Below are 27,305 nucleotides of genomic sequence, written 5' to 3'. Positions count from 1 at the left end.
TGTCTGCTCTTCCTCTCAGCAGGGTTTCCCCACCCTAAGTATTAAGTAAACTGCAAAATTGCAGTATTATATAGTGTTTGTCTAGGGAAACACTGAGAAACATTTAAGCAGTGCAGCCATTTAGTCTTTCGTGAGTTGTTCCATATTCTTAATAGGAGTGCTTGTGTTTAAACATGTGTATATTCCTTCAAGTCATCTGCTGACTTAATGGCAACCCCATGAATTTTATAGGATTTTCTTAGACAAGTTTCCTTCTTCTGATATAGCCAACAGCATGCTTTAACTAATATTTTATAAGCATACATGTTTCCTCCAACTGAAGCTAAGTGAAGAGCTTTTGCATAAGTCTCATCCCTCTGCCCAGAACAATAATAACAATGCCTATAACAAGGTTACTGTATACCCCTACTCACAAAAGAGCCTCACAATAAATTATGACAGAAGCATAGTTCTGCTGTATGCACAAGTTTGTGTACATATGATTACATGCATCTATGTACACAGGCAGCATCCTATGCTACCAGGACCTCTGATTTTTCAGGTGTTCCAAGCACAGGAGCACTTTTGCATTTTTACTCCTGCTAAAGCATAATTTACCTTTATACTACTTACAATTAGAACTATGATTTCTTTTGGCATTTGTTATGTTGGTCTGAGTCAGTGTCATGCATAAATCCTCTTTCTGCCCGTCAAGAATTAATCTGTGGAGTACGTGTAAATCTCAGCCGTCAGTGTAACCCTTGGGAAACTAATTCTCCACAGGGTAGTAGTAATTATACAAATAATGAGCTCAACACAAAGCAGGAGTTCAGCAGGTTTATAGTGAAAGCCACAGGGAAAAGTGCTGAGCCGCTAGGCCTGAGATTCATGTATTTTAAGATTAGTCAGTAGTGACTTTTTGTTTTATTTGGGTTCAGATCCACCTAGTAAATTCAATTTGCTTTGACAGGGAGAAGTATAAGAAATAGAACTTGAAAAACTGGTGTGGATAATAAGCCATCTAAGCACCATCAGTCTCATCCAATCAACTTTCCATCCCATGGGCCTGAGAGCCCTTTTTCAAGCAATGGATGATTTGTCATCATTTGCTTCCTGTCATGTATCTTTTCTCTCCAGACTTTCTAAACAGAATCATTTTGTTCATCCTAGGATGGGAAAACATTTAAGAAGACGATAAAAGGAAACGGGTTTTGCCTCGAATGCAACATTTTTAGTTCATCTGCACTTTCACCTCAGAGCCTCAAGAGATAACAGTAGCATCATGCCAGCAGAACCAGGTGCTTTAACACCAGTTAGCCCAGGTGTTCTATTGACCTTCTGAAGCCCCTGAGATGTTATTGTGTAGGCATCCTGACAGCATGGCAGCAGGCGAGGAAACCAACATGGGGCCATATATCCTGGAGAATGAAACATCTGCAGAAGTTGCAAAGAAGGCCATTTATATTCCTCATATTATGATTCCACCCTACCTTCTTCTGTCCCAAAAGCAGCAGCAGAGAGACAAAAATACAGCTTCTTGACAGGGAGACTCCTTGAGATTTAGGCTGGATCTACATATGAACTGCATTACATGAGTCTACAGTGATCACATAATGCAGTTCAAACTGCATTATTTGGCAGTAAAAATCAAGCCTTGGATGGTGTGCTTTTAATGCACAGTTTCACAAACTATACCATTGTGAACTTCCCCAGGTTATGCACAGAAATAGGGTGTTACAAGTTTATGTGCTAATTTCTGGATTGACAAGAATATACAGATTAAATCTCTCTTATGTTGAAATTGGAAACACTCTAAAACCTGAAGATTTTTGACACCAGCCATCAATTTTTGTCTTTGGACAAAGGGGACTAGGCACATAACCAGTGCCTGCTGAATTTGTGCTCAAAACTCCCCAATGAAAGAAATAAAAAAGGAGGCGAGAGAACAGACCTGGCTTACGTAAGACCCCTGTAAAAAAATCTCTCTTAAGAATTCTCTGATTTTCTCTTGAGACATTTACTTCATCCATTATTTTCAAATAATTTGGAAAAAAAATACAGTAACCATGGAAGATATGCTAAACGTCTTCAGTGGCTAGGGTATAGCTTGGAAAAGCTACTTTTTGGGATTACAATTCCTAGTAAGAATTCCAACAGTGGGGAAAAGGTTCCCCTCCACCCCATGCTCTGCGATAGAAGTTGACTTTGGACCGGATTTCTTCTATCTCTTCTTGTGTGGCAGTTAATAAATTATTTGAAAAAAAATGGGTGTGGAGCTTTGTAGGCCTCAATTTGAATTGTGTGAAATTAATCAAGCATTACTCTCATGCAACATAACTAGCATTCAGGGCTTCCAGCTCTCTTCTCCCCAGCCTTTTCCCCATCTTCGTCTGAGATCTACTCCTGGAAGAAAATGGAAAACTGTCCCAGAGGGAACTTGGGGCAGATTTCTCCCTTGAAAAAAGTCCTCAGAAAATGATATAATGTCATATTTTAATCAATTAATGAATTAATTTTTATCGAAGGCTTTCATAGCCGGAATCACTGGGTTGTTGTGAGTTTTTCGGCCTTATGGCCATGTTCCAAACGCATTCTCTCCTGACATTTCGTTTGCATCTATGGCAGGCATCCTCAGAGGTTGTGAGGTCTGTTGGAAACTAGGAAAATGGGGTTTATATATCTGTGGAATATCCATGGTGGGAGAAAGAACTCTTGTCTGTTGGAGGTAGGTGTGCATGTTTAAAAAAAGATCACAATTAAAGCCCTGGCACACTCTGCAAAAAGAATCTGCGAACCCCACCTCCTCCAAGATGAACTGAACCACCTAAACTGGGTTCTACAGGCCAAAAGATACTCCACCACAGACATCAGAAGAGCTGCAAGACCAAGAACAAGCCACAAGTGTAAAGACAAAGATTCACCCAGAGGAAAAGTATTCGTGCCATTCATCAAGGGAATCACTGACCACATAGGGAAGCTGATGAGGAAACACAACATACAAACAATCTACAGATCCACTAAGAAAATCCAACAAATGCTATGTTCAGCAAAGAACAAGAGGAATCCTCTCACCTCTGCAGGTGGACAAGTCTACATAGGGACCACCAAGGGCCGCATTACTTAAACAGCAATCAAGAAATATGAAAGGCACTGCAGACTATTTCAACCAGAGAAGTCAGCCATAGCAGAGCACCTGATGAACCAACCTGGAAATAGCATATTATTTAAGAACACAGAAATGCTGGACCAATCTAACAACTACAATGTAAGACTATACAGAGAAACCACTGAAATCCACAAGCATGTGGACAATTTCAATAGAAAGGAAGAAACCATGAAAATGAACAAAATCTGGCTACCAGTATTAAAAATCTCTAAAATCATAGCAGTAAATAAAGACAAGGGAGCTCCAGATAGAAACAATTAGGGACAGCTAATCACCTCTCAACAAAGGATTCCCCAGGCAGTAGAAGCCACGCCTTGAAAACTACTAGGCCATTAAATGCTAATCAAGGTGGCCAATTTAAACATTCACACCTAACTTCAACAGACAAGAGTTCATTCTCCCGCCCTGGATATTCCATAGATATATAAACCCAATTTTCCTAGTTTCCAACAGACCTCACAACCTCTGAGGATGAGGTAGATTTGGTAACAGCAGCTTACATGTGGGGCCCTCAGCAAAATACTGGAGTGTTAAATGCTCCTGTTCAGTGTATTACCCAACTGCACTTTCTTTCAGCATAACCGTCTTAACAATTTTCCTGAAATGCTGGCTGTAACGAAGCGTTGATCTCACCGCTTGTCAACCAAAAATGTAAAGAAGCAGCGCTAATCTCACTAAAATGCCACCAAAAATTATGTGAGGAAGTATTAATCTTCTTTAATGCCACCAATATTCTGTGAGGAACCTTCTTTTAAATATCAATTAAGCTGCCACCAATATGTTTAGAGACGCTGGTTTATGTCTCTGTTTATCTTTAGTTGGGTTGTGAGGTGATTTTGGTAGTGTGGAATGCACCAAGCATAACAGCAATGGAGGAGGCAGGTTTGAAATAAAAAGAGAACAAGTTTTATTGTTAACAGAACGTAATTGTTGCAGTTTTGAGAGTTTGAACTTGGCACAAGGCTTGATGTTACAAAATGGCTGGTTTGAGATACTTTCAGGCTTCTGAATGTTACAAATCTACAAACTCCTTCTTTAGTGAAGTGCTTATGCTATTCCAGAGTTCCCTATTGTGAATGTCCACACTGTTTGCCCTATACTCGGAACAAACCACTGATCACCAGTCTTTCCTTACTGGCAATACTGAAAACCCCCTCTGTTAGATTCCTTAACCTAAGTAATCTAACAAGGTAACACCTTCAGCTCTCTTGCTGAAGAAATATTCACAAATTCTAAGAACTACTGAATTCTCACAGCTTCACAACAGAGCCCTAACTAGCTCTGCTCTTCTCCGGGTCTCCTCCACCGGACTAAACTACTTTCCCCCAGAGTCCTTTCTTGACTCTGCTATTTCCCAGAGCCCTTAACTGGCTCTGCTCTTCTCCGGGTCTCCTCCACCAGACTGGAGCTTAACTGCCACACTCCAACCTTTTTCTCCTTAAGCTCCGCCCACCTCCTCTGAGGCTTTGTCTTGTCACCATGGCAACCTATCCCTCACAGCTAGGCCATGGCAATAAATGTAATACATAAATGCAGTTTAAACACAGTACATTAAACACTCTATAATAAACATTATAAATACAGTTTAAACACATTATAAATAACACTTTATAATGAACACATCTCTACACTGGCCCTTGGGGTTTTTTTTTTTTTTTGTCACTCAGCCCCCAACATGAGGTATTTTGCAGACACTGAGTCTTTAATACACTTATCTGGATATGGAGCTTTCGCTTTTTCCAACCCCTTAGATCTTTCCCTTTACTGCAGTTCTTTCAACTTCTGCACACCTTGGGGTTCCCCTAATCACATCAATAGTGCCCTGTAATTCTGCACAGCCAGACTTTGTATACAATCCTGTTGCTACCAGTGTGGACACCTAAGACTAAGATAACATGTAAGGAAAAAAGAACAAAATTTCACTATGCTCAAAACTTATTCCTGGAGCAAGAAGGGAAATGAACTTTGATGCCAATGCTTTGAAGAAATGGGGTAACTGACCAGTAGCAGCTGATCAGAGTTGACTGCTTCTCTTTTCAATATGCTAGATTCTCGCTGCACTAACCTCTTCATGGCCTATGTTTATGACTGCTGGGCTGGCCATAACACCTCGCAGCCAGCCTCCTACTTCCATATGTTTGAACAAGCTGCAAATCCTTAGCTTCAGGCATCTACTTTTAGGTCTGAACATTTTAATTAGCAGCAAGCAGGGGAATAACTTGAGTGCACCAGGAAGCAAGATATTGTTCCACGTAACTACAAAGTATTATCAGGCTTACACAGCAATAAGTACTGAGTCAAAAGAATTGTGAAAGGTACCTAAATTGCTCCAGGCACACTTTCATCTCAGCTCAGAATTAAATGTGTGTGCTGCAGTCCAAAGCTCCATAGGGCTTGGATGAAAACAGGGAACTCCAGGTGAGCAAAAACCTTCTCATTTGGGGGAATGTTTCAGATAAGTCAGTGCGTACTTTAAAACTCACAAGCATTGTAGCACTTGAAAGCTCAGCTTTGGAATGAGAGATGTTAAGCTAGAGCTGATAAACTTGTTAATCATACAAGTTAGTTCTTCATATAGTACGCAGTTTAAATGATTAAATTTCCTTCAACAAGAGGCAGAATAGCTTTTTAAAAGGGATTAGGTAAATTCTTATGGAGCAAATGGTGACTAAGTACAATGGTGGAATATCATCTCTGCTATCAGAGGCCATATGTCTCTCAGTGTCAGGTGTTTGGGGAAGATGTGAATGGTGCTACTACATTCATGCTTAAAAGCTTCAAATGGGTATCTAGCTGCACAGGATCACGACAGAATGCTAGGGCACTGTACTGATTCAGTTTAATTGTTTTTATATTATCAGTTTTTTTTGTTCAGTATTTAATATAAGAAATAGCACCCAGGGGGGTGAGGATTCTTTCACTGTGGTTCTGCTGATAGTAGTTCTTTCTGGAGTTTGGGCAGTTATTATAACTTATGATGGAATCCATCAGCTCATATATGCTTGCTTACAAATACAATACATACCTTATAATTCCTACAAGAAGGGCTGAAGGCATTTGTCCCACAAATAAATAATGTATCATCGCTTCTTTTTAGAAGAACCTTTATAAAGTTATGACATTCATCCTTTAAAAAGAAAACAGAGGGGGAAGGGCAGGGACAAAGAAAAAATTAGCAAATAAACCACAAATTCTATTGTTTCATATCTCTAGATTTTCGTGACTGGGCTACAATTAAACAGACCTAATTGAATTTTATTTCAGAATTTTTAAAACAAAAAAGGTGTGGATTTCCTTAAGCCTATATTGTAACAAAATAGCAGCCAGAAATTAAGAGCATCATATTAGTATTGTTTGGAGGTTGTTTATTGGCTGAACTAACTGTTATGCTTGTCCTAAACTGAAAGATAACAGTTCAGTATTCTCATTTCCCACATTGGAGCTAAACACAAATGAATGTAATTTTTTTAGGTAGATGTGGATAATTATATTATATTAGGTAGATGTGGATAATTATATATAAATTATATTTCATTAAAATTTATCTTAGTGGTCATTAGTAATTTCCATGTTTCTGGGGCTAGGACCATGGGTTTGAGTCCAAACTTTAAAGCACCAACCAAGGTCCCAAATGTATTTTGGAGATTGTATTCAGCACTACGGATTGTCACTTTCAAGTACAGACTAAAACCTAGAGTGGAGTCTCTGCAACACTGACATGGAAAACCACCAGCCACCACTAAGATATTCACAACAGGTAATCAAAACAGGTAAGCTCCAACAGAAATATAAACAGAAATGGGTGAGGAGATACTTCTTCCACATACTATTACTGTTGTTGTTGTTGGTGGGTACCCTCACTTGGTTTTTGACTTATGGTGACTATAAGGTGATTTATTCAAGTGAAGTTTGACTTTGCCTTCTTTTGACACACTCAAAGGTCACACAGTGGGTTTCTATGGTCAAGCAGGGATTTGAAACTTGGTGTCTAGAGTTGTACTCCAGTGTTCCAAGTACTGCACCACACTGGGTGTCCCATAATCTGTTGTCCTTCAATAATCCTCAAAACCTGTTCTAGAGGGACAGGAAATCCTAGTGAGCACAGTATGAGGGCCAAGAGGTGCTACAGCAGGTGTGTAGGGAGAAGGAAACTCTGCTGTACTGGTGGACACTAATAGTGTGACACTGAATTTTGGCTATCTGGTCCTCCATATCCATGGATTCTGTATCCATGGCTTGAAAAAATCTCCCCCTCCCCCAAGAAAATCCCAAAAGCAAACCTTGATTTTGCAATTTTATGTAAGGGACATCATTTTACTATACTACTGAGCATAATGAAACTTGAGCATCCATGGATTTTGATATCCATGGTGAATTTTCCTGGAACCAAATCCCAGCAAACACCAAGGGCCCTGTACCGTAATAATTGTTTATGATGTTTTCTGCTCTTTCAGTCTACAAAAAGAAGTCTGCCTATATAGATACAATATTGTGATAGATTGAAATGGAATATTGACAGCTTTCAAAAATGGCAAATCATGCTAGTACACCTTTCAGCATCCCAAATCCCCCCCTTTCTAAATATTGCACAATGCTGCTGGGTCTGCTGTCATAATGCTGCGTCATATTAGAAGCAAACTTATCTTTTCTGCAAATTAAAGGCTTCAATAAGCTGATAGAAAAAGCAATTACTAGCTAAGAACTGAGTGGCATGATCCATTCGGCACCACAGAAAACAGTCTGAGATAACAGTCAGAAAACTAAACAAAAGTGGCACCTGCCAGAGAAATGAAAATTGCCTACCTTATGTTTCCCCTTCATTCTGCATGTGTCTACATCGAGCTGTCTGGATTTCCACGTCAATTTCTGCAAGGATCAAGAAAGTAATCAATTAGAGCCTCAAGGTGTTGCACTTGATTTCAAAAGTAAGAGTCCCTAGAGAAAACTAGCTGCTAAACACAAATGTATTGAAAGCTTTCTGCACTTTTGCTATGGTTAATTTACCAAAACAACTGAAGACCTTAGCTGCTTGGTTTTGATTCGTAGCAGGTAGTCTCAAAGTACCATATTTCATCACATAATAGTTGCCATCACACAATAGTCACACTTATTTTCAGGGTAGCAAAAATCTGGATATTGCTATTCTTTGCATACTAGTTGCACCCTTGGTTCACAGGTGTGACCATCATGTGAAAAGGCTTCACCCACCTGCTCGTCTCTCCTGCCCAAGTATGGAGGCTTACTTTGCCATGCAGGGCAAGCCTCCGTAGCTCAGAGGGGAGAGCTGAACTTGCCTACCCGCCTCTTCTCTCCGCAGCTACATGGTGAAAAAAGCCCCTAAAAGGGGAAAAAGTATGGCTATGATGTGATGAAATATGATATATCTCATTCTACTAAGCACATTACCTAAGAGGCAAACATTTAAAATGGAAACCCAAATGGTTATTAGCATTCATTGTTTTGATGGACTGTGCAATAATTCATATATATCTACATATAGGTCAATCCTCTTAAATTAAATTTTCCTGTTGTTGGATTGGGTTCTGTCAGAGCCTGTTTGCACTCCTTCTCACTATAAGAATCTGCTCTACAGCATTATAAAACTTTCTAAAGGGCTGCAGCATAGGGTTTGGGAAGTGTCCACGCACAACTTAATTTCTACATGGAACATAATGGATTCTGTCACTTTCAGTTCTCAGTTAGGAGCCACAGTGGCGCAATAGGTTACACCCTTGTGCTGGATGAACTGCTGACCTGAAGGTTTAAATCTGTGAGATGGGGTGAGCTCCTGTCTGTCAATTCCTGTTTCCCATGTGGGAACATGAGAGAAGCGTCCCACAGGATGGTAACACATCCAGGCATCCCCTGGGTAACTCAAAGGTAGTGCATGCTTTCCATGCAAAAAGCCCTTGGTGACATCCCTGTTGTGGGAATGAGTCAATATTGTGTTTGACCTTGAGATTCTGCTAGGTGTAAAAACAACCCTGAGCTACATGGACCAATGAATATATAGGTGCATGGTCACATCGTATTTTTTTAAAAACTATAGCCAGGAGTACAGGCAATTGCGAATCACAAGTAGAGTATATGCACTGACTCAATGGGTACTGAGTAAGGTAACACTTATACAAGAGTCATTGATTAAATGGGCCTAGCTCCAGTTGGTCTACAGAGAAATGATTTTGGATCTTTACCTGCAAAAATTCTTCAGGTAAAGAATCTTATGGTTGAAAATAAATGCTAGGCAAGCTTATTTGTTGCTTTGTAAACTGAATTTTCACTCAGAAGCAGATCAGTTACGTTCACTTAAGTGGGAGGCAAATACTGAGAACTGGAGCCATTTATAGATATGCTGTCTGAGTAGTTTCATGTAAAAGCACTGGCAAGTAAAACAAAGCCCTATTAAATACATTATCCATGTCTTGAAATACTAAGAATTATATTAAGACTGTGGACAATATTTCCAGCCAGGAAATATTTTTAGTTGTTTGGCATCATTAAGAATTCACATATTTTTCATAGATGTAATGTTCCCCTCTGCTACTTCTCAGGTTTCTCATTTGATCCTTCAATTTAGATATTGTGTACTTTTTGAAGATGATGTCATAGATCGTTCTCTGAGTGCCAGAAGCAGAATGCTGAACTAAGCCATTTCTCTCACTTCTGGTACCTATAAACGGATCTTTCACAAAGAACTGCAGGTCACATGCAGGTTAGTTGGTGCAGAGTAACGAATAGTAAGGAATATTTCCATTTCCATCTTAGTTTATCTTGAATATTCTATGGATATTGTTATAGGACAAGCAGCACAAATACCATATTGTTCTGTCTACTATATATTTACTGACTGGAAATGAATTGGAGCTCAGTCAATATTTTTATAGCGTCTGCTAAATCAAAAACACTTTATTTTTATAATTTACTCTAGCACAGCAGACATAAAAACTTCAGAATACTAATAAAATATTATTTGATGGACCATTTGACCACATTTCAGTACATATTATTTGCTTATAATCTCAGCTAAGCCACTTATCAGAAGTTAACAGTGGTCATGGTTGCTCTGCCAGCATCCTCTAGTTGATTAATATGCACCATGCTCGTTGACCACTGCACTTTTAAAAGCAATTTTGGAAAGCTGTACTGAATGAAGTCACCTCCCCCACATTATTTAGTTTTAGTATGACTTGAAAATGACTGAATACTACTTACTTTGCTAAAATAAATTTCTTCTGTGTGTGATGTGTCTATATCAACAGTATAAATATGATCCCTGTAAAAAATGGGGAAAATAATGTAAGTCAGTTACATTGCAGAAATAGTGCTTCCTGATTAGACTGATGATATCAAGTAGCATGACATGGTGGTGGTAATGGGGGCTATGTGCGGGGAAGAAAACAAGAATGAACCTATATCCTCATGTACAGGCAATCCCCAAGTTACAAACATCTGATTTACAAATGACTTATAGTTAAGAACAGGGGCGAGACAACAAAAAAATGAGAGAAGTCTACCCCTTGGAAAGCAAATTCACTCCTGAAACAGATATCAGGGGGAAATGGTATCTCAACTGAAGCCTTATCACCAATTTTTAGAAGCCAAATTTTTCAAAATCCAATTACTATAGGGACAGAAAGTTAAATGAAATCTTCTGAAAAGGGACACAGACAGCAAAACAAACACCACAGGAGTGTTCACCCTTCCCTATGCTACCCAAAACATATTCTCATTCTCTCTCTCCCCCTCCCTCTATATATATAATGGCTGGAACTACACTTAAAATGTATCTGTTCCGACTTACATACAAATTCAGCTTACGAGCAAACCTACAGAACCTGTCTTGTTTGACTTTGGGGAACTGCCTGTGCCTAGAAATATTAGTCTGGGTTTGCTTATCTATGGTTAATGTGAGTACTGCGTTTTAACTTTTGGCAAAAAGGAATAATCTCCTCATCCCCTTATCTGAGAAGAATAGCAAAGGGAAATGGTTTAGCCTAGCCCCTGAAATAATGTGCTGGACGGGGTCGCACTCCCCTTGAAGGCGCAGGTTCGCAGCTTGGGTGTGACCCTGGACTCATCGTTGAGCCTGGATCCCCAGGTTTCAGCGGTGACCAGGGGAGCATTTGCACAGCTTAGGCTCGTGCGCCAGCTGCGCCCGTATCTCGGGAAGTCTGACTTGGCCACGGTGGTACACGCTCTTGTCACATCCCACCTGGATTACTGCAACGCTCTCTACGTGGGGCTGCCCTTGAAGACGGCCCGGAAGCTTCAGCTGGTCCAGCGTGCGGCAGCCATGTTACTAACTGGAGCGGGTAGCAGGGAGCACACAACGCCCTTGTTGTCCCAGCTTCACTGGCTGCCGATTTGCTACCGGACCCAATTCAAGGTGCTGGTCTTGGCCTACAAAGCCCTAAACGGTTCCGGCCCAAAATACCTTTCTGACCGCATCTTGGCCTACGAGCCCACGAGGACCTTGAGATCGTCTGGGGAGGCCCTTCTCTCGATCCCGCCTGCATCACAGGCACGGCTGGCGGGGACGAGGGAGAGGGCCTTCTCGGTGGTGGCCCCCCGGCTGTGGAACACTCTCCCGGCACACATCAGACAGGCGCCCTCCCTCATGTCCTTTCGAAAAAGTCTTAAGACCTGGCTGTTCGAGAGGGCATTTAATTAAGTGCTAAGCAACAACATTACGGTAATGAGAACTGGAATGGTATAAGGAAAATGAGACTGGCTATGATTCTACTAAGAGACGAAGCGGATTTTTATGTAGTTTGTATTTGTTGTATAGTCATATGTTGTTGATACTGGCCTCTGTAACTGTCTTTTTATGTGTACTGTACACCGCCATGAGTCGCCCGTAAGGGCTGAGAATGGCGGTCAATAAGTGCATCTAATAAATAATAAATAAATAATAAATAAGAACCAATTTTCTCTACTCTTTCCACCATAGTGTTGCTTCTGGCTTTTTTGAAGGTCTGGGAAGGGAACTGGCGGTGACAGCTAGTGGAAATTGGCCCCCCGAGGCAGCATTGATGCTTTCCCATCTCCATGGAATAACCATCAACTTATCCACTGGTCATATCAAAATCCATAATTTTGATTCCCAAACCTGCTCTCAACTTATGCACAAGATCAAGTTGTACCCGAGTACATTTAAGAAAGTTAGAATGCACATCTGGTTCCTTTGCTTTACAAACTGAAATAACGTGTTAGGCATGAATTGCTGTTTTGCTTATATATTCTGCGAATTAGCCAAGACTGGGGAAAACAGAAACATTACCTTGTTGACTGAGATAGCACACATTTCCTAACTCTCCATCTAGATCTGGGATTACAATATTGATAAACTTTGTGAAAATTGCATTACATTGACTTTAGGCTCCTACAACAGAAGCAAAAAAAACAATGGCTCTTTCAGCTTTTGTTATTGTTGCTATGCGAATTCAAACCATTTCTGACTTGTGGCAACCTTAAGGCTAACCTAATGTGGGGCTTCGTTGACAAGATTGTTCAGAGCAGGATAGTCATCACTTTTCTCTGAGACTGAATGTGTGACTTGCTCAAGGGCACCTACTGGGTTTCTATAACTGAATAGAGGTTTGAACACCAAATGCAAATGGGCCCAAAACATTATGCTTGATACAAAACACAGTTTTTCATGAAACCATTTTTTGTACAATAGACACAAGGGGATTTTTTGCACACCAAGATAGGTTATTTATTTGTGCAAACAATTTATTTTATTTTTTAAAATGTCCAGAAATATCTCATAGCAATGGGCCATTTTCTTTGTGCATATCAGTCTTTCAAAATATCAATGTGCTGAGACTCCCTCTTACATTGAGAATGAATCTTCTTTACATTTCCACACAGAACTCAACAAAGTAATGTAATCTTGAGGTTGAGGATGGTTCTATTGAGGGAACTTGGGGAATGGGTGTTATCCAGAATAAATCTTGCCCAGTGGGGTGGTGGACACTTGCCATAAACTACCTGGTACTCTCATGTCAGTTCTCCTTAGAGAAGGCACCAGGCTGGAATTGTCTGCTCATCAATCAACAGTTGGGGTGATCAGAGCCTCGATTCAATCCCATGTGTGGGCCAAATCTTGTCTATAGCTGTAGTCAACTACTTCATGCCTTCCATTCTCTTAGATCAAAGTCCTGGGAACTATTTAGCCATTGTATCTTCAGTTTTCAGCCTCAAAGTATTGTAACTCATCCAGCTCAGCAATACACCAAAGGACAATCTTGGACTATATATTATAGTCATGTTCTAAAATATGTGTTGTCCAGATGTTCTTATTCTGTGCCAAAATATTTTCCATATATTGACTATACTTTGAATATATTCTACAATATATTGGACTGTGTATTATTATTCTCTTCCAAAAACTGTTGTTCAGATGTGTTTATTGTTTGGATTCAATTTTTTGTGTCTTGTGTTGGCTACAGCAAGCCATCAAAGGTTGTAGTCAGGCTGGATTTTATTTCTTCATTTTGACAAGCAAAGGCTATTTTTTCCAGCTTAATGGGAGATATATTTTGACTGACAATATGAACAATGGGAAAGGTTGACAAGAATAGCATCATTTCTAAAAGTCTTTTTGCTTTCCCAATATTAATAGCCAAATTAAGCTCAAAAATGTACTCTAGGGAAAAACACATTTTGCATAAGTTTCTTTTGTCTACCTTGTTATTTTGCTGAGGATGGGTTTCTTTTGTTTAAAAAATTGTCTGCCAGTTTCTCCTTGGAAATGGGGAGCAGGACAGTACAGGTGTGATATTTTTACACATCCTCTTTCTGTGCTGAAGAAAATACAAGGGCATTTTCATTTTGGAGAAGCAAGATGAAAACAAAGTATCTGTCTAATCACATCTTGAAGGACCTGAACGGGACCTTCTCTGAATGGGAGCAAAGAAAAGGTTGCATGACTTCAATCTCTCTCTCTCTCTCTTAAAAAAGTCTTATCTGCTTCATTTAAAATAACAATGATTCCTCCCTCCTGCTTCAGTGGAAGAAACATTGATACTACTGAAATTTACTGATCTGCTGCTTTATAGGGGTCTACAGAAGTTTGTGGAAATTATTAAACATATGCACAAATCTATGTTATCAATATTAAGGGTTTTTGTCATTTATTTTTGTTAAATCAGAGATGGAATGGAAACGCAAGACGTTCCTTGCCGATAAGTGAATAAAAAAACCACTCTTCTTCCTATATGGAGAAATGGAACACTATTATTTTCAGAATCAGACTTTCACAGTTCCATTACCTGTTACTGCACTAGAAGCAGGTTGCCATATAAAATGCCATACTTGGAAAGAAGTGTATGTGTGTCTGTTTATTGTACAGCATACATGCTTCTTTTAAAATGCTTCTTGATCTTCTGTAGAAACTGTGTAGCCTTGTAATTTGTTCAACTTTGTGGGCTAAACTGTGATCAGGGGTCAATAATAGATGAGAATCACTCATTAGTTTGATTTTAGCTTTATATGTACTGTAATTGCAGTGTGGCTTTCTCTACCTCCCCATCTGATCTATTTTCACTATTATGCTACTATGGAAAAATAGACCAATAAATAAATCCAAATTGGAAATGAACGAGTAATTATTATGCACTTGCAATGTCTAAAAAAGAAATGTTCCACTTGCCCTCTTTTAGAACACATTAATTGACAGGAAAAATGAAAGCACTGTGATTTCCAAACAAGCTTGGGTTGCTAAGCTCTCTTCTAACCATGTCTCCTTATAATGACTTGGAAAAAGGAAACACCAATTTCTGGAACTATCTGAATGAAATTTGATTTCCAGATAGCTAGAAATCATTTCCATATGTGTTATGTAAACTGCAGCTGCTCACACAATGGAAAATATTGGAATATCTGTCGAGTACTAGTCAGGCATTGCTAAACGGCTAACAATAAGGGACTGTAGTCCTTCTCTTCGCTGACACTGCCATCCTTCTCCTGCTCCCATTTTCTGCCTGTGAGATCTGTGCAGCTCTTGCTAATTAGGTTATTTTTTTTTACACAACTAGACAATTCTAACACTTCCATTCTTCCCACCTCCAGTCAGCAGTATCACAGATTGTTGCCATGGCACAATCCTGTAAGGAAAGGAGATTTAAACAAGGCTGCCTCTGTTTGACCCATGGCTATCTACTGGAGCCATCTGATCTGCATAGCCACAGAAGGCACAGGTGTGTACATCCCCACCTCCTTGTCATCAAATATCTTCTCCAAGGAATGTTGAGTTATCCAAAAGTGAAGTGGAGAGGGGCAAGTGCAACACACATAGGAAAAGTTGTGCTTTGTATGAAGCTGGTAGAAGGAGAGGACCAGAGAGAAAATGCCTGTTCCCATACAGCTATACAAATAAATGTTATTTAATTATTCAGACTTTGCTCACCCTTCCCGTTCTTTTTGTCTTCAACACTTGTCTCATGTCATCAAACTTCCTCACTATGGTGTTTTAAAGAATACAGAGTATACAAGCTATATAGCAATTGCTGCTCAACCCTCGAGACTTCAGCTCTTAATAGCTGTGTAAGGCTAACCATCCAGGGCCTTTCACAGCTTACAATTTAATGACATGAAGTGCTCCAAGGAATCACTGCCACTTTAGAAGATCCACGTGGGAACTATTAGTATATGTTACCAGCTTACAGAAAAGACACGTTCACTGAGTGTTTCTTCAAGCTAGCTATGAGTGAAAGAGCCTTTCCAGATATTATTCTTAAGTCTCTATCAGTGGTAGTCTCAGTGCAGCAACAATAAAAGAGTATGACATTTATAAATAATGAATAGGGAAAAGGCAGCACTGCTCTGCAGGTGTAGCCACAGTCCCGCTTCTTTTTACATCTTCTTCAATTTTAATTTGGGGGGGGGGGTGCATTCAAAAGTTGGGAAGGGATGTACAACCTTCATAGAGCAAACAGGGAAAACAGAAACACATTTACTTTACAAAAGCAAGATGTATATGAAATAGTCATATACAGGTGAAAACTGAAAAGTCTCTTTCCTCATCTGTGGCACTTTTGCTTTAACTCAGTACAGCAGAGTGTTTGCTTTGCGGGAAGCAACTTCCAGACCCTATCCCTGGCATCTCCAATTAGAGATATGTTTCTCAATCTTTGGTTCTCCAGATGTTTTACACTTCAACTCTCAGAAGTCTTAGCTGTCAGTTCTCTGGAATACTGGAAGTTGAGATTCAAAGCATATGATGGACTATACGTTGAGAACCACAGAGCTAAAGGATGAGAGGTAACCATATTCCAATCCCCTGGAGAACTACTAGGAGACAACTACTGGGTCAGATTGATAAATTATTTGACCGGGGATATAATCAATTAATTTCAAATTTCTCTCTTCAGGAAATTTTTTAACATAGGTACATGCTGAGGTAGACATTGAGAGTCTGCAGGCCAATTTTGCCTTGCTGGGTCCACTTCTGGTGACTTTCAGAAACCATGTCTAGTCACTTCTCAGGTAAAGGTCCCTGAAACAGACCTCAAAATACAAATGTATGGGGTCTTAGGAACTTCCCGAGAACATCAGAACCCTTCAGTTTGCAGGGTTGTGGAGTGGAGGCTCCTTCTTTGGAGGCTTTTAAACAGAGGCTGGACGGCCATCCGTGGGGGGGGGGGGTGCTTTGAATGCAATATTCCTGTTCTTGGCAGGGGGTTGGACTGGATGGCCCATGAGGTCCCTTCCAACTCTATGATTCTATGAGTCTATGATTTTGAGTGGTCTCATCTGATTTCCTGGTCATCACATCCTTGCTCCACGAGTCAATACTACCCAGTTCATCTAAAGAGTGGTGGCAAGTGACTTCTGCTTCAATATTCAAAGGTGCTAAACCTAAGGTTCCCAAGCTCCCTTGGCTCCCAGGTTATAAGAAAAGGCAGAGTATAAATACTGCTGATGAGACTGATAACTATTATGACTATAACTACTACTATTTTCTGGAGCGGGGTCAACTTCTGTCCGGGAGTGCATTCACCATTTCACTAACATGGAAGTGACCTTCTGCAACCATACTTTAATAAGATTGTGGTAAATATTTATAGTGAGAGACTGGAAGAAGCTGGGCATCATACTGCAGTGAGGGGTGTGGACATATTAAAGATCTGCACGAACTGAAGCCAGTTCTGTGTAGGTGCTAACTGGATGGGAATGAACATGAACCTTTACTCACGATTAAAAATCCAAAACACAGCATACTCTTTTACTAATGTAAATCACCATTCATTACAATAAGAAGGTTATATCCCTGGCTCCTAATTTGTATGGGGTCCCACTTATAACTAAGCATAAACTTTAATTCCATTCTCCTTTTGAAAAGCAAGAGCACAACATGACTGGGATATGTAAAGTCCAAACTAATGAGGCCATTCTCTGAAATCCAAGAGGAATTCAGTGCTGGGTTTTCTGAGTTGTTGCAACAAATAGTCATTTGTTTTTATTAACAGCACTATATTTGGACGCTTTTAAAAAAACATACACAGAAACATGGAAACATCATCTGATATCATAGCTCAGGGATTTATGCCAGAAACTGTTTCAATTAATGCCTCTACAAAGTTGTCTGATAAACACCTCTGATTAGATTCATGCTTGCCGCTGTGTCTGGGTTTATTTTACAACTGCCAAAGGAGAAAGAGAGGTGTAGGTATAAATTTCTATTCACACTAATGTGAGAAGATGACTCACTGTCTTGTTTGTCACCTGAAGATAAAAATGACCTCTGCTCTGAATCTTCCTTAAACTACGCAGGATCCTAGCCTAATAAGGGATTTGGAGTGATATTTGGAATGGAACAGTTTTGGGCCAATATAAAGTTGTTTTTTAAAATAACCAACAACAACAGCAAGGCAAGAAGCTGCAAACCATTGCCTCATAATTTAGAAAGGATGGAAGAGATCCTGCATTAGGAGATGCATGTGTATCATGTCGCTGCATGTTTGTAGCTCCTGATGCTAACTATCTATACCCACTTTCTAAACATCACGTTCCCCTCCAGCCATTTTAGTTTTGTTGGGGTAGGAAGGAAATCAAGCTACTGGCAATTACCAATTAGCAAGCACCAATATTGGTTACTTGGAGGATGTCCATGTTGATAATATCTCTACTGGAAATATTGTCCACTGATCTTCCTGCTCTCTGGCAACATGGATATAGCTGTGTCAAATAAGCTAAACTGCTTGTGAGTGAGATTAGGGGAACAATTTTTATTGAAAAGTGAGAACAGAATTCTAATTTCTACAATGACAAAAACGTTGTGATGTCTAAGTCCAACTTATACCATCAGAATTCACTAACAGGGTACCAGCCAAAATTTTGAGGGCTACAACTGCCAGCATGGCTAGGTTTACTTAATACTTGAAAAAATGGAAAAAAATCCAGGGAGGACAGAAAACATGGAAAAATTGTCTCCACACACTCTGGGTGATTGTGGGGAGGTTTCTAAAAAACTCCCCACAAATATTGTGGTCAGATTTTTTTTCAGTGCTGGAGGCCTTGTGTGCGTGCGTGTGTGTGTGTGTGTGTGTCAAAAACAGTCATCTCAATCACTTGTGGTTAGTGGGCTGCACTTTCCCCATCTCTGAGATAAACTGAATTCTATACTCACTTATGTCATGGGGGTTACTTCTCAATAAACATGTGTAGGATGTCCCAGCTTTGGGAAAAAGATGGAGTATAAATAAATAAAAAATACAGTACACTATGCCTACAATATTGAATGGGATTACTCTGGAGTGAACAATTTTCTAATGGCATCTGCAGTTGCCCTATGGCTGATTTTGGCCCACCTAACTTTTAGTGAGAAAACTCTTTATCATTTTGTGCACTTGGGTATAGATTACAATATGCTAGTTTTGTAATGACTCTATGTTTAGCTCTATCATTGCATTATCTATAAAAGCAATTGTAAGACTAAAGTATTAACTGTTGGAAAGCTTCTTGAATTTACTTATCTCTTCATTGATCATAAACTGGTGCCATGAAGCATCACCACACAGAATTAATTGTTCTGTTCCTATCCTCCCATTCCTATCTCTCACTTTTGACTCAGTAAGTGGGGAGGTAATCTTCTGTTTACCGATGGGTGAGCACAACATCATGACATTCATTGCACAAAAAGTTACACCACTGTGGTGCGTTTACACGGGGGTGCATTTACACTGTTCTCTCCCTCCCTCCTTCCCCCTCTCTCTATAGAATTTTGGCCAGTAAATATAGAAAAAACATATAAACAAGGGGAAGAAGGTAGTCTTCACATCATGTCCTATACTCCCATTTTCTCTCTCTCTTTTGGGTGCTGGGAGTAAACTTTCCTTCTTTAGGTCAGACTATTATTTATTATTTATTTATTTACAATATTTATATTCCACTCTTCTCACCCCGCAGGGGATTCAAGGCGGATTACAGTGTACACATACATGGTAAACATATATAGACTCAGAGGCTATTTAACATTCCAGCTTCTGGCCACCAGGGGAGCTGTTGCTTCACCGTCCATTTGTGACACTGATGAAGTATTTTCCTCATTCTTTACATACTTCCTGGAGATTTTTATGGCCTTGTAAATCAGTTAAATTAGCCTCCCCACATAAGTGGTACCTAAATTTCCTACTTGACAGATGCAACTGTCTTTTGGGCTCCCAAAGGTCGACAACAAGCTACACAATTTTGATCGGGAGCTCACTCTAACCCGGGCTGGCTTTGAACTCATGGCCTTTTGGTCAGTAGTGATCTTAATGCAGCTGACTCCCAGCCATAATCATGTCACTAAAGGCAGCACCATTCATTTGATGTAGTGATTCTGAAATAGCTTTCTCCATTGGCCCTTTCGTCCCCTAATAGCTAAAGAATGTTCACAAAAACATTGGTTCTATTTTCAGCCCTATCCATAGTATATGATGCCAACTTATGAGCCACACATATAAACATTCCTGCAATCCTCCTTCTTCACCAGGAGAGAATGAACCTTAAATCCTCCTCCCTCATCTCACTATCACTCATGATATAGTTTACTCTCTCTTTGTTACTGCCAGCAACCAGGAAACAATGATTTGCATAGAACTGCCTGAAAATGTGTGTGTGTGTGCATGTGTGTATGCGGAGGGAGAGTGGTTGAATTTACTGAGAAACTCAACAAAGTGGGTGCAAAGGTCCACTATGCTGCAGGTTGTGTCCCTGTGATCTAAACAAATGGCTCAACTTCATTACAACTTTGTACTTAGTGAGCATGAGAGGGGAAGTCTACATTAACTTGAAAAATTACCTTTGAAAATATCTCACATAGCCATTATAAAACACAAATTGTTTCTGAGACAGAGATTATCATGTACATGGAGGTTAATGGTAAATGTTATGAAAGTCAACAAGGAAAACAGTGACAATGTGGATATAATGCATAATTGACTTAGAAATGTGCTTAACAAGCATTAGGTATGAAACTGAAGCCCACAATGATTCATCTGCAGAATGCCATAGTTCTGTCCAATGAAGGAAAAATTACGACAAAAAAGATTTCATAATGTCAATTCAGAGTTGTGTTGTGGAGAAAAATAAATTGGGCATAGGGAAGAAGGACTGACCTAGCAGCAATGTAGAGGGTTCTCTCCATGATCATGAGTAACTGGATGTCCAATCTGTGCCTTTGCGGGGTGTTATGTCCTGGCTTGTGACCCACAAATACCGGATACTGTTTTGTATCTGTAAAAAGGAGAGAGAAGATTTGAAGAAAAAGGGGAAAATATGTCTAGAGCCCAGAGATTGAAAATAATAATAATAATAATAATAATAATAATAATAATAATAAATATTTTGGACCTCAGTATTCAGAGTCCTCTAGCCAGCAAGATTTGAGAAAACCTTTCCTAACCTGGTAATCTCTAGTGGTTTTAGACCAACTGCCATCATCTCTAGACACTGATGAGATTAACTGTCATTCTTCAACCCTGGCTAAGGATGGTGGAATTTAAAAGCCAAAATATCTGGAATGTCTAAGAACAAAGGTTCTTAGATATTCTAGATATTAAAATTTTACCCCAGAATATTATTTCAATTTTTGCCAAGTTCCAAATAGCTGAACTACACCCACTATAGGTGATTTATCAGTCTAGTCTAATCCTCATATCCACCAGACCAGTATCCTAGGTATCCTTTATTCACATACAACAAAATATTTCTCCTGTAGGCATTTTCTAGGCCTTCCAGCATGATTCTTGGGCCAGAAATTTTTCATTTTAATGTGGTTTGCTACTGTCGCTTCATGTTTCTACACAAAGTTCAGGATATGGGGTTCAAACTGTAGAGGGATATTACACAGGAAGCCATGGGTTACTGCAACAGTGATTTCCTTTATTCTTCGAAACAAAGAATTAAAAATGACCAAACTGACAAGTCAACAGCTTGTAAATATCAGGTACCATTCTACTGCTAACTTTTGGATCAGAAGGGAGCTATAACTTGAACTTTGCATTAAAAATTGGAACGGCTCTTTTTTCCTTCATAAAGAACATAATTGAATGAATGAGATCTAAGATACAAATAACACCAGAGGAAATGGCTGGTCAACACTTAGGATATTCAAGCAAAAGTGCTGTGCAATATAAATGAGCTGTATTACTCAGCAGAAGCATGTTAACAAACCTTTTTGGTGTGTAGATAGAATTATCTTTAGATAGAGGTTCTGGGACATTTGAAAATTATTTCAAGTATTACTCTGGAATAAAACTGTAAAGGCTGATCTAATCCTTTCCACCTTGAGTTCTGAGTTGGTGTTTAGATAGTGCCATCAAAAGGGAAATATTTTTTATAGTACGATCCTACTCATATTTGCCAGGAAATACTCAAATGAATTTAATAGAATTATTTTCCTTTTAGTTCCAAGGATGAATGTATCAATATAGTGGTCTATTTCTATAGCATTTTTCAGCAATGTTTATAGTTAATCCATTTATCTCTAATTCTGACAGTGAAAGAAAACACACATCTGAGTTCAATGCCATGAGCATTTTCAAGGGAGTCAACAAATATCATTTATATTTGGAACCCTTCATTTTCCCAACCTGAGATACCCTGGGATGGTGACGAAAGGCAAGTCAAGTTTGGGGAGTTGGTATCTCTGGCACACTCAGTAAAAGGTCTCAAAACAGCTGCACGTAAAAATGACAATGAGAAGAAAAAAAGGTGATAAAAAGGCAAAACTCTAGAGGGCAGAATGACTTCATGTGCAAGTTACTCAAAGGTGACTTAGTGTGCAGTTGATCAAATTTTATTTTACAACTTGTGTGTGTTTTTGTCATTCTCTCTCTCCATAGTTTGAGACTAGAACTGTTTCTTGGGAGTGGACTGAAATATATCATTTCTATGCATTTGGCTGTAAAAAGAAAAAAAAACCAGACAGTGGCTTTGAACATTTTCAGTATTCTCCCTGAACCTTTAACTCTTACTTTAGAGTTATCAAAAAATGAAGATTCTGACCCAGCGTATGCTACCAAATTTGTATGGAGGAAAGCCTATACACCTCCCAGTGCTTAGGGCTGTCTCAAAATACTTGAGGCCATTAAGGCAATCATGACAATCAGGCTTTATTTAAAGCATTTTATGACTGTAGTTGTACAGCCAGAGATTGTAAAAGCTATCCTCTTCCACATATTCAGGTCCTCATAGTTGGCAGGATGTTGCTAATGTTCCTCCAGGCAGATTGCCACTTAAGCGTCGGCCTAGAATGGAAACTATTTGTTATCTAAAGTTTTGTTTCACATTAGAATTGCAAAGGCTGAGCTGTGTATATTTTATTTTTATCCAGACACAAATAAATAGATGGCAAATTAGTTAAATAAGCAATCATTTCAGGGCTGAACGGTAGGTTCCTAAAATAACTATGTCATCTAATTGATTATGGATTTCTATAATGGTATAGCTAATTATTCTTATTAGGGAGTAGCTAGCACTTGCTAAGCATCTTAGTGATGTGAAGAAATTTAGTATCTCATATCTTGCTGTTTCAGCTGGTTTGAGATGAAGTTATAATTTTGGCTTTTTTGTACCAAAAAAGTGTGTGGGTTAGAGGTGCAAACTAAAGAAACTAATATTTCTGTAGTAATAAAACTGACTCCTGCCCAAACAGTTTTGGCTTACTGTTCTGCAGTAAGGAGATAGATTCACTGACTGCAGTGAATTGCTAGTCTTGCAAAACACAACCATTTTGGGTTCATTAAAATTTGGAACTTTAAATTTCAATGACCAATAACAAACCATTCCATCCATCCATCTGGGACTCAAGGCGGCTTACAGAAACTAAAAAATATGTTTGGGTGAAAGAAATCTTAGAATAGTTTTCCTTCCTTTCATACTCACAGTTGCCATGCGAAATACTGATTGGCTCAGGATCTTCTGGGAAATCAGCCCCAGCAAAGTGTAGCAGTGTGAAATATAGCAGCAAGGCTTCTGACCTCATAGTAGTTCAGCTGGGAGACTATTTCTTCACTTCACCCTGTGAAAGACAAATGGGGACATAAGAGCTTTCTATCAACTCATACATAGCCACTGCAAACAAAAACCAGCCTAAGGAAACCAAGATGTCAAAAGCTTGATTCTCTTGACCTGTAGGTATTTACTATGAAATAATAAATATATTCATTGTAAGAGAAGACAACCATCTATCAGCAAAACCTAATGGACTCTAATATATAGTAGTGCCGAGATCCTGGGAGATAATTTAGAAAATATAATATAATGAAGCTACCAGGAAACACTTTACCCTTGTTACTGCTGTTATTATATTCTCTGATAAATAAACTTTCTCATATGAACCAGGTTGGCTCAGTTGCTCAAGTAGCATCACTAGGGCTGGTTCATAGCGTCCCGTCCCCCTCCCCTGTGGACCTCCTACTGTACCAGGCAATACCACTGTAATTAAAATACAATCAGTGACTATAAAAAAACCAGCAGCAATGAAAACAAGTGAGCACATAGAGATGAAACCATGAGATTTAAAGTGGTATTGTAACTGAGTAACAATGACATCTCTGACTGGAGAGCATGAGCATCGTAGTTTCAAAAAGTAAACTAGCACAGAGTTTTAGCTTTATAGGTATAGTGATGTCGTATATAGAATCATAGAATAATAGACTTGGAAGAGACCACATGGGCCATCTAATACAACCCCCTGCCATGCAGGAAAAGCACAATCCAAGTACCCCTGACAGATGGCCATCCAGCCTCTGTTTAAAAGCTTCCAAGGAAGGAGCTTCCACCACACTCTAAGGCAGAGAATTCCATTGCTGAACTCCTTTTAGAGCTAGGAAGTTCTTCCTAATGTTCAGGTGGAATCTCCTTTCCTGCAATTTGAACCCATTGCTCCAAGTCCTAGTTTTCAGGGAAGCAGACAACGAGCCAGTGCTCTCTCCCTTATGACATCCTTCCACATATTTATACATGCATATAATGTCTTAACATACCCAGGTCTTTAAGATACTCCTCACAGGGCATGGTCTCCAGACCTTTGATCATTTTAATCGCCCTCCTCTGGACACCTTCTAGCTTATCAATATCTTTTTTGAACTGTGGTGCCCAGAATTGGACACAGTATTCCAGGAGAGGTCTAACCAAAGCAGAAAAGAGAGGTAACATGACTTCTTTCAATCTAGACCAGTGGTTCTCAACCTGTAGGTCCCCAGGTGTTTTGGCCTACAACTCCCAGAAATCCCAGCCAGTTTATCAGCTGTTAGGATTTCTGGGAGTTGAAGACCAAAACATTTGGGAACCCACAGGTTGAGAACCGTTGATCTAGACACTATATTTCTTTTGATGCAGCCCAACATTTAATTGGCTTTTTAGCTGTTGCATTGCACTGTTGGCTCATGATCAACTTATTGTCCATAAAGACTTCAATATCTTTTTCACACAAATTATAGGGATTTTAAAATAAAAAGAATACACTTCTGCTGAAACATGGTACATAAGTTTGAAAGATAGTCATTTTGGTATTCACCCGTCTGACGGTGTCACTTGATGTGGTTCACACCCTTCAAGCAACTCCTTAGGGATAGTATAGAGCTGCTCACCTCCAGTCTCCTCTGTGAAACAGTTGTGTGTATCAATATACACTCTCCGGGTGCCTTTGTAAGCTTGTCTACTGTTTTCACTTACAGTAGACAACATCAGGGAGAAAACTTCTGGTTGACAGCATGCATGTTGTGAAGGGACATAATTCAGAACTCTTGTTGAAGCTAAGACAGGTGATATGGGCTGGAGGTTTCTGGGAGTTGTTCTTCAAATAACTAACTTTTTGCATACCCTGAGTTGATGTAATAAATGCATTTGTAACAAAAGCTAAGCCATCTTCCTAAAATGTTAATTTTGCATATAATTATTTTATGTTTTATAGAAATTGGTCCCGTAATGCTATACAGTCTGTAATCATTGCAAAAGCCCAATGAGACCTGCCTAAGGAAATTGACAGCTGATCAAGGTTTTGGTACTTAATCTAGGCTTTGGGGTAGGTGGAGAAAAATATACGGTACCTTATATACACATGGACAAATCTAGAAACCTTTCTCAAGAAATAAACCCAAAGAATCTGCGTTGACTGTATAATTTTTTTAGTCTTATTGAAAAGTAACAGCAAAAGGTAGCAGAGCTTTCCAAACATTTAATGCTGGTGACACACGTTTTAGACATGCATCATTTCGTGACATAGTAATTCAGTTTTACTTGCAAGCCAGAGGTTAAACCAACCTCTTATAAGGGATGTGGACACATACATAGATTGTAATAACAAAATGTATGGAGACACAACATGTATCATGAAAAACTTTCTATTTTGAAAAATACATGATTTGAAAGACAATCACATACATTTCCAAGATTTTTGTCATTTTTCATTACGTTCACGCCTGCACAATGCTGCCAACACACTTATGTTGCAACACACAGTTTTCTTCTGTCCTGGGAGAACATAAAAGATGCGCAGACCCCTTTGCTCACTCTACCATGGTACTGATTTTGGCATTTTTGAATGTCTGGATGGGGAAAACAGCAGGGGCAGCTGACTCCCTAAAGAGATGCTGGCACTTTCCCCTCTCCATGGAATAACCCTCAACTTATCCACAGGGCATATCAAAATCTATAATTTTGGCCCCAAAACCTGTTCATGAGGTTGAATTATAAGCACGTATATACAACAAGCTGGTAAACCAGGCTGTATGGTTAAAAGCACTAGGTTTAGCAAGGGATTGAGGGACTATTCAGGAGACGGATTCAGACTCCTAATAGTTATAAATCATGTACCTCATGGGGTGAGGGGTGTGCTTGATGGATGTTGGACACGGAATGTGTCATGAGAATTTAACATAACAATATGGTCCCATAAATTTAGACACAGTAAAAACCAATGCTCTAAACAGCAGTAAAATAAGGGTGAGTGAAACTACCTAAAAGCAAAAACTACTTTTACCTCCCACCTATCACATTCCAGGCATGTATTCCTTTTATTCACTTTTTAAAAGAAGCTAAATCTTCCTTGAAGAAAAATAAAAGAATTCATAAGCAGGCAACTTTCAGTTTGGTGTAAAAATGCTTTTGCACAAAACACCATCTCCTGATGTCCAAGGCACATTTTATGGAGGGGCTGGCTTACAGAACAAATCTGTGTGAAGATGGGGGTTTCTTTTTGTCCTTTTCAGCTTTTGATGCTGCTTGCCAAAGATTATCTTTTTGAAGGAAACTATTTTGCTGAAATGTGTCCATCATTCCAGATTTATGCAGAGAAAGTCAGTCTTTGTTACTATGCTGCCGTTTGAAAGTCCTTTTGGCAATCGAAGTGCTAACTTGTCCTTTTCAAACACCATTTAATACGAGATACCTATGTGTTCTTTCTTTGTGCCAAAAAAAGCATTAACAAGCCCTGTTTTATTTTAGCATGCAATTTCTCAGACACTGTTGGTTCTTAATCATTTATCTTGCTGAACACACTGCAGTAATTAATTTGGCAATTAAGATATAGGCTTTTAAAATAAAACATTACATCCTTCTACAGTTGCAGGCAGGGGATAGGGAAAGGGGTGAAATAGATATTTTGCAGCAACCTCATGATAAGAATTTTTTTTACTCTTTAATTGTTTTACTTCATACATACACT

General features: G+C 39.2%; 1 protein-coding gene across 9 annotated transcripts in view; it reads right to left on the bottom strand.

Annotated features, from left to right (window-relative positions):
- SEMA6A (semaphorin 6A) overlaps positions 1-27,305 on the bottom strand; it is a 180,698-nt gene that overhangs the window by 66,035 nt on the left and 87,358 nt on the right. For all 9 annotated transcript variants that reach the window (XM_067464481.1, XM_067464480.1, XM_067464484.1 and 6 more), the window contains 5 exons: positions 23,522-23,657; positions 20,752-20,869; positions 10,358-10,418; positions 7,949-8,011; positions 6,171-6,272 (listed from right to left, as the gene is read on the bottom strand). In XM_067464481.1, coding sequence (XP_067320582.1) covers positions 6,171-6,272; positions 7,949-8,011; positions 10,358-10,418; positions 20,752-20,869; positions 23,522-23,621 — 444 coding nt within the window. In that variant the 5' untranslated portion in view covers positions 23,622-23,657. The remainder of the gene's footprint in view (positions 1-6,170; positions 6,273-7,948; positions 8,012-10,357; positions 10,419-20,751; positions 20,870-23,521; positions 23,658-27,305) is intronic.

The sequence above is a fragment of the Anolis sagrei genome, chromosome 2 (genome assembly GCF_037176765.1).
Source record: "Anolis sagrei isolate rAnoSag1 chromosome 2, rAnoSag1.mat, whole genome shotgun sequence".
NCBI classification, from domain to species: domain Eukaryota; kingdom Metazoa; phylum Chordata; class Lepidosauria; order Squamata; family Dactyloidae; genus Anolis; species Anolis sagrei.
Note: the sequence above shows the minus strand (reverse complement) of the source record. Positions and strands in the feature narration are given on the sequence as shown.